The sequence below is a fragment of the Cylas formicarius genome, unplaced genomic scaffold, assembly GCF_029955315.1.
Source record: "Cylas formicarius isolate icCylForm1 unplaced genomic scaffold, icCylForm1.1 PGA_scaffold_10__41_contigs__length_53128322, whole genome shotgun sequence".
Lineage (NCBI taxonomy): Eukaryota > Metazoa > Arthropoda > Insecta > Coleoptera > Brentidae > Cylas > Cylas formicarius.
In genome coordinates, this window is record NW_026844214.1 from 43,878,110 (window position 1) to 43,891,495 (window position 13,386).

General features: G+C 35.1%; 1 protein-coding gene across 4 annotated transcripts in view; it reads left to right on the forward strand.

Moving 5' to 3' along the window:
* LOC132704341 (CREB-regulated transcription coactivator 1) overlaps positions 1 to 9,008 on the forward strand; it is a 28,465-nt gene extending 19,457 nt beyond the window's left edge. For all 4 annotated transcript variants that reach the window (XM_060674287.1, XM_060674303.1, XM_060674295.1 and 1 more), the window contains 3 exons: positions 4,258 to 4,468; positions 4,616 to 4,778; positions 6,110 to 9,008. In XM_060674287.1, coding sequence (XP_060530270.1) covers positions 4,258 to 4,468; positions 4,616 to 4,773 — 369 coding nt within the window. In that variant the 3' untranslated portion in view covers positions 4,774 to 4,778; positions 6,110 to 9,008. The remainder of the gene's footprint in view (positions 1 to 4,257; positions 4,469 to 4,615; positions 4,779 to 6,109) is intronic.
* Positions 9,009 to 13,386: the final 4,378 nt, after the last annotated feature.

Below are 13,386 nucleotides of genomic sequence, written 5' to 3' on the forward strand. Positions count from 1 at the left end.
GATGTAAACAAATTTGTTACGTGTTGTCAGATTGTAGATTCAGAGATGTGAGTTTGGAAATTATCATATCGGTAACTTTTGATACTTTTTAAGACCCAAGCAAAATTCAGCTGCCTTAGGAAATTTGACAGAAAAGGAATATGGCATCCCCAGATGGTCCATATAATGGAAATTCATATTATGAAATGTAAATTGATATTACAAACAACAAAGTAGTAGCAAACATTTTATGTGCTATGCAGGACGTTTTCTAATCTCATCAGCAACTAAAGTAGTGAATTCTAGTTCGATTTTAAGTAGGTATAGGGCAAAAAATGGACTGAAATATTTTCTCAGATTCTTAAGTTTATTGCAATATTAATTAATTTAAAGAAAAGAGTCTACAGGGTGTCGGGTATAAGATGATGTACTTGGGGATATTAGAAACTGTAAGAGATACAGCGTCGCTTAAATGGAAGAAAAGTAGCGTATGCCAAAAAATAATCTAACATTGTTTTAGTTGAAATCAATACCATTACGTAGATACAGGGTGAAAAGGAAAATGGCCATTTTTGAAAAAGCACAATATTTTCATTATTATAGGAGCTGAAATGTTCAAACTTTCAGGATATAGGTGAAAGGATACGGCGATGCTAAAAATGGCATAAAAAAATTTAGGTCGAAGTCAACTGTTGTATTTCTTGTGGAGGTTATATTGAATTTCTATATTTTTAAACTCCTCTTTGAAAATGCCTTTCAACCATGTGTAACACATTTATGTTTGGCCGAGATAAATTTAAGTTAATAAATTTAATTAAGTTTTAACATGAATTGCTTTTGAAATAGTGTCGTACAGTCGGTCAAAAACGTCTCCGTTTCTTAAGTCTAATATTTTGTGCAATTGCCATTTGCTTTCTTGTAACGTCTGGCGATATGTTTTCCCACTCTTCTCTTATCCTAATTTTGAGGTCCTCGTTACTCGTAACTTGATGTTTTTTCACTCGTCTTTAATTTTTCCCAAAGGTGCTCTATTGTTGTTGGCTTACACTATGGATCATCCAGTGACGTACAAGCGTAGCAGTGTGTTTGGGATCGTTATCCTGTTGGAATAAATAACGCCCCTCAAGGTTAAGTTTTTTAACACTTTGGTTTAAATTATTCTTTAGGATGTTCATAAAGCCATGTTGGTCCATGATTCCGTCAATAAAAGCTAAATTGCCTGTTCCATTAGCCGACATGCACCCCCACAATAAAACATTACCTCCACCATGCTTAATCGTAGGACAGACATTTTCGATTTTTAGTATTTTTTTCGTCCAAACTTTATTCCTACTATCTGACCCGAAAAGATTAATTTTTGTTTCGTCACTAAAGATAACGTTTCCCCAAAACTCCCTGGTTTTGATAATGTGTTCTCGGTCAAATTCCAACGTTTTTTGCGAATTTTTTCCGAAATTAATGGTTTCCTCCGCGGCCGTTATAACCTGCTCGACGCAAGCAGTTTCTAATAGTTTGAGGGCTAACATTTTCTGAGAACCCTTCCCTGATTTCCTCTGCAAGTTTTGGAGCGCTTGTTTTAGAATTCTATTTTTTTTCTCAACAGAAGACTCTTCTCATGCAGTTAACTTGCCGGGACGACCAGAGCGTGACCGCACTTTATAAGATCCGGTGGATTTGTATTGATTTCTTACATACCATACAGTCGAATGTAATTTTTTAATTATTTTCGCAATATCTCTAAAGGATGTTTTCTCTTTCCATAAATCTACTATGATTTTTCGAAGCGCAATTGGATTTTCGCAATTTTTAGCGCTCATTTCGCTTTTACTTCAAAAGCAGTGACTTAAAAGTGGCGTCAAAAATAAACAAGTATAACTTATTTGTTTAAACGAAATTTGAAAAAAGCTGACTTGATAAGATATTGATAATTAACGGTTCTATCTGCAGTTCTGAATAGTGATTAATTAAAGTGTATGGAGACTTATTTGACATACTTTCTTGCTTCTAAAACTGCCGAAGCTGAAGAAATGTATTTAAATAAATATCCTGGAAGACGTCAACCGGTTAGAGCCGTATTGAGGCGTCTGAAAGGCAAGGTAAATGAAAATCTTTACATCAGTTTGAAGAGACAACAGGCGTTGTTCGGTCATCATTATCTTGAGGATGAAGGGGCAGGATGGCGATACTGTTGCAAGAACGGCATTGTGTCAGTAGTTTATTCAGAAAAATAACGGGATACCAAACTTTTTCTTAAAAGTCCTTTGGTGGGACGAGTGCCGATTTACTAATTACTCAATTGTGCAATCGTAAGAACACTGCATTTTAGGCCGATGTAAATCCAAGGCGAGCTCGTGAAGTTAGGCATTAAGTGAGGTGGATATTTAACGTTTGGTTTGGTGTTTTGGAGACCCACAATAATTTTAATTCTGAGAGATATTTAAACCTTGTACTAACAAACCCAACAGAAGATCTTATGAATCTTTTACTAGCAGCTCTGCAACAAATGTTTCTGCAACAAGACGGCGATTCACCTCAGACATAACCCCCTTTCATGTAAGTTGTTACCTCAAAAATCAAATATACAGTAAGTCCCATGGGAAAAAAATATCATTCCGCAAATATTAAGACAGTCCTCGGAAGCAGTGTTTATTATTTTTTTATTATTTTTTTATTTATTATTTATTATTCGAACGTTTACTCTAATTTTGTTGTAAAATGCTGTGTATTTTCTTAGTTATTTTGTGCGTTAAAAAAATAAAGAACCTTTAAAGGTATATAAAATTTTACTCACTTCTTTTCTCTGTCCTCTTTCTTCAATTTCATTCTGATTTCTTGTTCACTCATTATTTAAATATGTTTTAAAATTGATTGGCAATATCCACTACTATCCTGAAATCTTATTTTTATTATTTCTCGGGATTTATCTTGACCAAACATAAATATGTTACACATCGTAGAAAAGAATTTTTAAATGAGTTTAGCAAGTGCAGAAATTCAATTTGACGCCCATAAGAAAAACAAAAGTTGACATCGGTGACACGCCATTTTTAGCACCGTTGTATTGTTTTAGCCATATCCTGGAAATTTGCTCCTATAATAATTAAAATATTGTGATTTGTCAAAAATGCCCATTTTCCTTTCACCCTGTTGCTATGTAATGGGGTCGATTTAAAATAAAACAAAGCTAGATTATATTTTGGAATACGCATACGCTACTTTTCTTCCATTTAAGCGAACTATATCTCGTACAGTTTCCAATATCCCCATGTACATCATCTTACAATGGACACCCTGTATAGTACATGTTTGTCTTAAAATTATTTATTATTTGAGAATTCTGCTTTTTAATAACGACTTGTAATAAAATAATGCAAAAATAGCCACCCAATTAATCAATTAGCTTTGGTTTTGATTATTTGAAAACTCTGGCAACACTTATATACAAGCAAGCAGTTTGGAAATAATGTCCCTTGAATTTCCACATATATCCGTTTTTAATGTTTTAAGTTTTAAATTCATCACACCTATCAGGGGCGCACGTGGTCCTTTTCAGTTTGTTCAGTAGCATGCTTTTATTTTATTAGTTTTTTTATTAATATTTTTCTTGCCGATAAATTTCCGATTCCTGTTTTGCATGAGGGTTTCTTCGCCGTAAATATTTTGATTGCCCTTGTTAGAATGATTACAATATTCGTAGAGGTCGTTGGCATTTTGTACTTTGAGAATTTTGTTTCTTTTATGAGTGTAGGCGGCCTTCAATAGATTTTTTTTGTATACTGCTACTACTATTACTACTATTACTACTACTACTACTACTACTACTACTACTACTACTACTACTACTACTACTACTACTACTACTACTACTACTACTACTACTACTACTACTACTACTACTACTAGACGACTGTACCGTCATAATATGGAACTCGGACACATTTGTAGATTGTTAACATTGAAGCCAAATGAGAACTATTCCAATCCAAAGGCAAACAAAAAAAATCGAATGGAAAAGTCTTCGATTTTTTCAAAAATTTGTCTTCGTTATTTAAGTTATTTGTAGCAAAGCAAGAAAAAGTTTCACGTGAATTACGTTTTTAAACATTTTATTGGCTAAATTTGTCGTCTGGCAAGCCTGGAAATGGCAGGGATCTTTTCTTTATTTGGCTGTACCAATTCTGTTATTGGTCTTGTAGTTTTATTGAAAGTTTGTTATTTGGGGGTGACGCGTTCAGTCTTCCGTCCGGCTTGTTGCACTTGTCTCTCTTGTCTGTGTAGTCGGACTCGCCGGTCGGTGCCATATCGTACGTCGACCAACCGGCGACCAGTCCCCAGTTGGCGCAGTCGCCCAACTTGCCTGACGTCACGTCCGACGCCAGCTACTACAGCTCGTCGCCGTCGCACCAGCTGGTGTATCCGTCGACGTCTCCGGGTCTGCACACTACCTCGCCGAACACGCCCACTAGTCTGCCCGAAATTACCCTTACAGGTAGCGTTGCGTAGGGTTTTGCTAAATTTTACTAATAACCCTAAATGCGATCTATGTTGTTTACCAAAAATCATTTTTGTTGATTCGGTTTCGAATAAAGAAAATGTATCAATATATTTCCGGTAAAAAAATACGAACGCCCCGTAGATTTCTCGGCCGGACAAGATTTCAGCAGGCAGCTGGAGAACGAGTTTTTCACGGACGAACAGCTGAAAGAGGGTCTCGGCTCGCTGGACTCTACCGACTTTCAGATCTTGAACAACTCGATAGGGATTTCGGAAATACTGGAAGATTATAGATCGTAACAAAGGTGAGTCTTGGGTCCCTCCCCTGTCTTTTGGCGGCGTATGCGGAATAAAGTGAAACGAGATTAAGATGTGAGAAAAAAACAAGATATTTACTTTTTCAGAAGGAGTTTCGGAGGTCAAAAGTCTAAAAAATGTTCGCTGAAACAAAAATTAATTTACCTAGTTGAAGATAAATTAGAAAAATGAAAAGGGAAGGTCTACCAATTAATCTAAAACACGTTTTTAGAGGGTTTCTTAAAATGTGCGAGGTTATATTGAAAAATGGCTCCATTAGAAGTAGTACACTTAAAAATCCACAATCGGATATTGTTATATATGTTATGTTTTATTTTCCAGCACGGATGAGTTTATTGGCTTTTTATATTGTATCAGACAGACTTAAAGTTTGGTTTTGCCGATTCTACGTATAGTGTGACTCAAATTACGTATACCGTTTCTACTTTTGACAGACCCTCTCCTACAAAGTAATTATGATCTTCATACCTGTTACTGGGTAAACCCAATAAATAATACTTTATTCATAGGTAAGTGACAAGACAGGGCGAGTCAGGTAGATGTCGGCTGATATCAGTGGCAGTGCTGAATAAGCCGTTTTCGAAAAAGACTTCCTACTTATTCCGCGATTTTAATCAAAAGTGGCGAAAATGTGTGAATAGTTTAGCCGTTTACCAGTCTCAGAATTGGTGTGTGAGATGCAAATATTTGTGTTATCTTTATCAGTGTTTTTTATATGATGATGTTTACATCATCGTTTATGTGTGCGAGGTAGCTCCCAATTATTTGAACTAGGGACTGTGTTTCGTGTATATAATTATGACTGTTTTCTGCACTGTAAAGAACATTGTAAATGTGGATCAAAGGTGGAAATTGGAAAAACGGATTCGACCAATAAAAAAAGAAGAGTTGTTCATTCCAAAATTCCACCAAATAGTGTTGTGATGTTGTGATGGTGTGACCATAGTGATTATTTTGATGTAGAATACCATTTTTTGATAAATATTCTAACATTCTTTTTTAGGAAAATTTACTTCTTCATTTATATTTATAATAAATATTTTAAAGTAAGAATGGATTTTTCACTGCTTGAACTAATAATAATCGAGGAATCTCACCGATGAAAGTCCACAAACTACACAAATCCGTCGCTTCAAGCGAGGTAGGTCTGCGGTTAGATCTTCATAAAAATTTACTAATTTATTAAGTTATTATGTCGTAAAAACGGTATATTGTTCTGCGAACTTTATTGTCCGTTGCGAATATACGGTATGGTTTGGTTACGGTGCTGGCCTGTTTAGCTGTCTATGACGCGTCAACATTTCGTTTGTTGTTTCAGGATCCCTCACTAGACTAGTACAATGTGTCCAGTGCGCTAAAACTTCACAACCGAACTACCGTAGTGGTGAAAACCGGATTTTAAACCTTTCTAAGTGTGATTGTTAGATGTAACGGACACCAATCCGCCGGTCAGTGTCCGGTACGTGACCAAACGCGAAAAAAAAATCTATATGACGAATTTCGGAGGGACGACAGTGGCGTTCCAGTCGTCGCGAGAAAATTAACAGACATAAAAAAATTACCACAAAGACTGAAGAAGGTCTTGAAACGACTGTTAATTCGTTAATTAACAAAAACGTTTTTTATTTTATTTTATAATTTCTTTTTTCTTCTGGGATGGTATGGCGTAAGTTTAATTAGAGTTTATTTTGTGGAAAGTTTACAAATTGGTTATATTTTGCATATATTGTATAAAACAGATGTTTAAGTGATAAAAAGGAATGTATAAAAGTGATTATATATGTATATGATTGTTATAATCGTTCTCGGTGGAGTGGGGGGCGTGGCCCGGTCGGCGGCGGTCGGCGCAGTTTTTTTACACTGGTCGTTCGGGCGACGTTTTTTTTGTATTCACTAAAAATTTCAAAAATTTACAATGCGTTACGGAAACGAATAACGGTTATTGCCATTTGCTCTGAGAACGCAAATGAACATAAAGATCTAAAATTCTAAACAAGTGAAGAAGTGGTGTACCAATTGTAGGTTTATAGTTTAGGATTGTACCCTTGTATGCGGTCTCCCAATGTCAGGTTTTGCCGACAGTGCATGTCAATCTTCCTACTCCCCCAAACAGGGATAAGAATTTTATAAACCAGGGTCCACAACTTCTTCGTTTTTAAGATACAGGGTGTTAAAGTATTTCAGTTTTTCGTCAATATTTATTTTCGAAACCGACAAGGTCAATTTTTAAAAAATGGCACCGTCGCAACAACATGCCTGCAATTATTATTATCGCCAGACATTTGACACATACAAGTTGGCTGTGAATTCCGAAGACCGTTTGAAAATGTGGTGAGCCCCGCCTTAAAGCACAGAGAGTCACGGGTGACAGCGTTGTTCGTGTTCGTGTTAGTTTAAAATCGCCAGTGAATTTAACTCGCCTGCAATGGTCGGATAAATTTGGATTTTTGGTGTTATTGGTATATACGTGACGTAATAAGTGTTAACAATTGAAACTGTAGATTCCTTATAAAAAAAGGAGATTTTTTCTACAATCACTGTGTAACAAAAAGAAACATTTTTTCTTTCAATTTTATTTTAATGTTATGAGTGTAAAGTTCAAACAGTGACATATCAGAATTTTATCAAGGCAGTATCTATCCTTTTCGCTTGTTTTGTTTATATCAAATAACACCTACATAATAAGTGGTAACACTGTTCAAAATCACCCAAAGTCTTTCACTTTAAATTACTTCTAATTCGAATTCATTTAATGAATAAATTATCGTTTAACTAGTTTGTAACGATGTTCTGAAAGACTATCTATTACGATAACAAAAACATTGCACTGAACCGCAACCGTAAATGTCAAGAATTTATTGACATATTTTTTTGTATTTAATAATAATCTTAGTCACAATCCAAAAAATTCTCGAAGTTCTCTCGGTTCGGTCCTGCATTGCGCTACCGCCATGATTCTCTGCGCCTGAGATGCATCTTTCCTTTGTGGTATACGTACTTAATACCCGACCGTTGCCGAACTAAGGGGTCGGCCTCAGGCCCACGTTTAAATATTTTTTTTCCGCTGCGAGACTCTCGTCATTGTCATAGCGTTGATGATTTTAATTTTTGATATACCCACACCGGCGTAAAATATATATTTGTAAGTCACCTTTGAAAAAAAATTCTAAGCTTTACATTATACATTACTGGGTGTATAGGGGGAACAAGACGAATATTTTCAAGAACCGAAAAATGACTGACAATGATAAAGTGAGCATAAAAAGGATCCTTAATTATTTGTAAAAAGAAAATAAAATTGAAAAAAAAATGGCATACTTTTCTTGTATCTCTATCTCTTTGTATAGATGTAATTTTTTTAAGTGCAATACTTTTTTATTTTTTTTATTGTTACAGAAAAAAACAGAAATTTTATTGATTATATAAGTTTTAAATAAATTTTGTGTACTTCCTAAAATATAATTGGGAACGTGACGAAAAATTTAGGCGGCCTTTTCCTTCACCCCACCGTTGAGGGATTCTACTGGGAAGGTAAAGTCTGTTCTTAGATATAAGAAAGTGACTAACTGATACGAATTATGGAAAGACCCGGGCAAGCTGTAAGAATGAAATATGGTCGAACAGGTCCGTACTTTGCTTAGAATTTAATTATTTGGGGTTTTGTTAGGAAAGATACTAAACAATATTTATTTATTTATATATGTATTTATGTTTAAATTTAAAATAAAATTACAAATTATTTTTATTACCTACTTAAATTACTTCTGAAGATGCTTGCTTGCTGGCATCACGTTCAATGAGAGTCAAATAAACATTGTTTATAACTTAGTTTCAATAGAATAGTGTTTTCTACATTTGGGCGGGAGCATCTCATGAGATACACTAGACTCGCACATATTTTGCATAATTCGCACACGATTCAACACACGCTGTATTACATACGAAATAAGAATGATTACAATAAATTTAAACTGAGTAGTATACCAAACCAAAGAATATTAAACACAAGTACGTATTAAATTATTTTCTATTACGGATCACAAGTTTACCTGATTTTAAATTCCGAAACTTTAGGTAATACTCTTGTTGCATTGTATGTTAATGACCACCCTTGGATAATCCCATTCAAAAGCAATTGGTTACTTTCTTATATCTATGAACAGACCATAAGTCCTTGGAACACACGCCTTACCGGCACCATTAAAATTTTTAATTTCCTTACTTTAATTTCATTGCTTCTCTCCCACAACAACCAAGACCATTCCACCAAAATAACATCTTTTTTATTTCCTTTCTTTTTGCCCCCTGCCCTCATTATCTACTCAAACAGATTTCATCAATGTGCAACAGAGAAGAGCCCAGTGCCGTCAGATGCGCAGAAGATTAATTGTGGGTGCTTATATTTCGTTTATTTTTGTAGACTAAGGTAAGGCATTTTACTGAAATAATATTATTTGCGACAAACCGGTACAACTTTGTTTCACCTACACTATAAAGAACGCAATAACCCGAATAGTTAGGACGCTTATTTCGCGCATCCAACAATGGCGTCACTGAGCTCTTTATTGAGACAGACTCTAGTTTTGACTCGAAGATCCGTAAACAATGGATCTTTATCCGGACCAACGAAGATACTCGATAGTCTATTCATAAAGTGCTTACAAATCTGGTACGCTTATGAATGAAGAAGGAGCTGTTTCGTCATAGTTTTGGCGCTATAGAATGCGTGTATTGTGTAAAGCTTGAAGTCACTTCCAGTTTATTTTTTGCCCTTTAGTCTGCAAAGTTTATTTTGCAATAGAAAAAGACGGCATTTAATTGGGATCTTTGTCTTGTACCTTGTATAAAAAGATCAGGGAAAGTCACATACAAATTTTAAATACAAATTTTTTAGGAGAAAAAGTTTATCAACGATCGTCGATCTCGTAGGTGGTAAATTATTCATCCTAGTCTATCTGGCTAATTGAATTTAACATTTAATCGGAAAATCTTGTGTTGGTTTTCTTGATTTTGTTGGAAAACAAAGTGCCTATTGTAAACACAGCCAAATTATTTTATTTAGAAAACCTGAAAATTAATAACGTGTATTCCCTCCTCTTGCGTTTATGGCTGCTCGTAATCGAGGAGGCATGCTTTGAATTAAATTACGGATTATATTCTAGTCGATGCTGTTCCATTCCTGCATTAGCAAATCTGTCGGCTCTTGGACACTTCTTGGAGCTGGTGTATGTCTTCGAATACGTCGTCCCATCTCATTCCACACATGTTGAATTGGATTCATGTCCGGACTGAGTGCTGACAATTCTCGCGATGTGGGGTGCAGTATTACCGTGCATAAAAATGCCATCTTCACCCTTTGCGATCATTAAAGGCATAGCATGATCATCCAGGATTTGCGTAACGTGCCTGTGAACTGTTAGAGAGCCATTCTGTATAAAGACCAACTCCGTGTGTGTTTGCGAACTCATTCCAGCCCAAACCATAACCGTACCACCACCACGTGGAAGTCTTTCATAAATACAACCTGTGGCATATATTTTTTCAGGTCTTCTTCATACTCTGCGACATCCATCTGAAGCAATGAGGCAAAAACGGGATTTATCGGTTTAAGTGATTTCGGGAAAAAGCTACTCTTGCTATTTGATGCCGTCGGTGCAATGGTGGCGCTTCTAATAGTCCATTCGCTAACATAAACAGCAGAAGCTGTCCTATTGTGCAAACTCTTGTATACATACATACGTTTTGTAAAGCACAGGCTCCTACCAACAACTCTTGTAGTTTCCTGTTTTCCTCGACCATTTTTTATTAGTGCTACAATTCTAGCCAGAAACAATAGGATACAAAAACATTATGACCAGTTAAATTTACCTTCGATCTGACATATACCAAACAATCTTAAATTTTTATAGGAATAAATGAACAATAAACTTGAAAGTACCTAACGCACGAATTTTTAATTAGGCCGAGCTTAGTTATTTCACAAAAAAATCTAAACTAGGCTGATAATAACTGACATAACAAATATCTCCATCCGCATTTGTCTGAAGGCACGGTCACTGCGTACTAGACTGACGATTCGGCGATAAACCTTTTTTCCAAATTATTTGAAATTTCTTGAGGGACCTAAGTTTTTTGCTCGACAGTGTATTTAAGTCTTATCCGAAGTTTTAATACTAATAAATACAACTGTAACCATATGCAAGGCAAAAATTAAAAAAAAAACTTAGTTTAAAATAGGATAAATTAACCCTAAAAAATTCAAACAAGCAAAAAATTGAGAAACAATCTAGAACAATAATTTATTAACCCTGTTAGGACGGCACCATTTTGCGACACAGGCGGTTGTTTTTTACGTGCCCTGTGAACGAATGTCATATAAACGCGAAAAAATACTTTTTTCTAATCAAATAACTTTATTTTAATTTAAAATATATTTTTTTAACTAACAAACTTTTGAAAAGTATTAAAAGATGTAAATGAACTTATACAAAATATTCTTAAATCAAAATATAAAACTCATTGCCTGAAGTATTTGTTAGAATTTTTTCTTTGTGTGGTAGATCTGGAAACATGGAATTACACACAAGCCTTTGTCACATTCCTTACACATATGTATCTGGAAACCTTTCTTTGTTTTTCCTTTGCTGTTGTGTGTGAGCATACATCTTCTAGAGGCGGTTTTTATCTTTTCAATTGAGGGAACTAATGTGGGGAAATATCCTGTATTGTAGTCTAGCTATATCAGCAGTTGCAAAAACGGCTTGTTCGCATTAGATTTGTATCTGCAACAACAACAATTGACGTCATCCAACAGAAGAACTTGAAGAAAATCAGGGATATATGTGGATAATAGTCAAAATTTATACAAACCTATGTAGGTTTTGTCGAAACTTAACGGCACTGGGCAAGTCTGTTTCATCAAAAACATGGCATATGTATTCAACATACAGATATCCAGTGTATGAAAGAATAATTTCTTGGACCATTTTATGGTTTCCTCATACAATCAATGTTGCTCATCATATTCGAACGGTCTACTGCTCCCATCTGTTTATTATAGTTAATCAAGGGCTCTTCAGTGGCATTGCCAATTTTATCAAGTGTAACCATTTTGTTTTTGTGCACTGTTATCATCAACAGTCCCACAAGAATTTGTTTTTTTTTTCGTGAAGAAAACATGATAAGATCGGACTACTATAGAAATTGTCTGTAGATAGGGAGTGACCTTTGTTTAGATACGGTTTCATAAGCTGAGCTACAGTATTACCAGTGACTCCTAATCCTGCAAGGTTTTCTTCTGGATTATATGTGTCCTCAATATACTCAATGAAGTCTTGAATGAATCCTGTTTCACAGTCACATAAGCTTTATATCAACACTGTGGCGCTTAGTTCCTATATATTGCTTAAAAAGAAGTCTTCTTTTAAAGAGTATCATACTTTCATCAATCACTAGGTTTTCAAAACGATAGAATTGTGATTGAAACCTTTGCTTTATTTGTTTCAACACGTCTCTTTATGCAATCTATAACCAGTTTTAGCATTCTCGTTACTTGAAAAATGCAAATTTTTTAGAATTTCTAAAGATCTGTCTCTTGCCATTTTTGGCTAAAAACAGAAAAGTAAAAAGAGGATTTGTTGACCAATATTCTTGTATTACAAACATTCTATTTTTACTCATGATCATAGTCAACCCAAGAAATGTGAAAAACTCATCAAGATCTTTTCATTTTATCTTTTATTATCATTTTCTGTAGAGCTTATCTGTTGGTCTCGAAAATTATGAAAGGTGCTGTATCTTCAGTAAAAAGATTCAAAAAATAATCTATTTCAGGTGAGTCTTCTTTCAATGTCATGTGCTTTACTCCACTGTGGCTGTCATCAAATTTATGCAACTTGGACACAAAGTTCTTTTTTGTCCAGTTAATATATATCTCACTATAGTCCTTGGTGCCACCATCATTGTGAATGTTTTCGTTTGAGGTATCATGATTACTCTCTAAACATACATCTTCCAATTCTTCATCAATGTCTTCTGCAGAACTGATTCTTCTACCGCCGACATCACGTGGCAAATATTCGTTACCACTATCAATAAATGAATCCTTTTTACTATCTGATCAAAACAATTCTTTGAGATTCCTTACTTCCACTGTTAGTCCGCAATAATCGCTTGTAGCGTTATTTGTTTTTGTTTTTTTTGTTCGGGAAGGTCCAGCTTCATCTACGCACGACATTTTGAGTGCAACTAAAACACTTACAATTAGGTGGTGACAGGTTTTTGAGATGTTTGACAGATGGGCGCGCGTCACGTATATCGGACGGTGGGCGATATATATGGCGCTAGTCCATATGTCAAATTTTCCAGTCATGATATATCAGTCAGTCGGTCCACTGCCAATTCAATTTTTCAATCCTGGCTTATTTATCATACAGACGCCTTTAAAGCCAAAAAATAACCTGACCTATATATCGCTATACATAGCCGTCTGTGAGGCATTTTTTCTAGTGTCAGATATATATGTCAACCGTCTTGAAAGGGTTAAACTTGTCTGCTATTAGTATTAATGTGTATCTTAAAGTAAAACAATCTCCA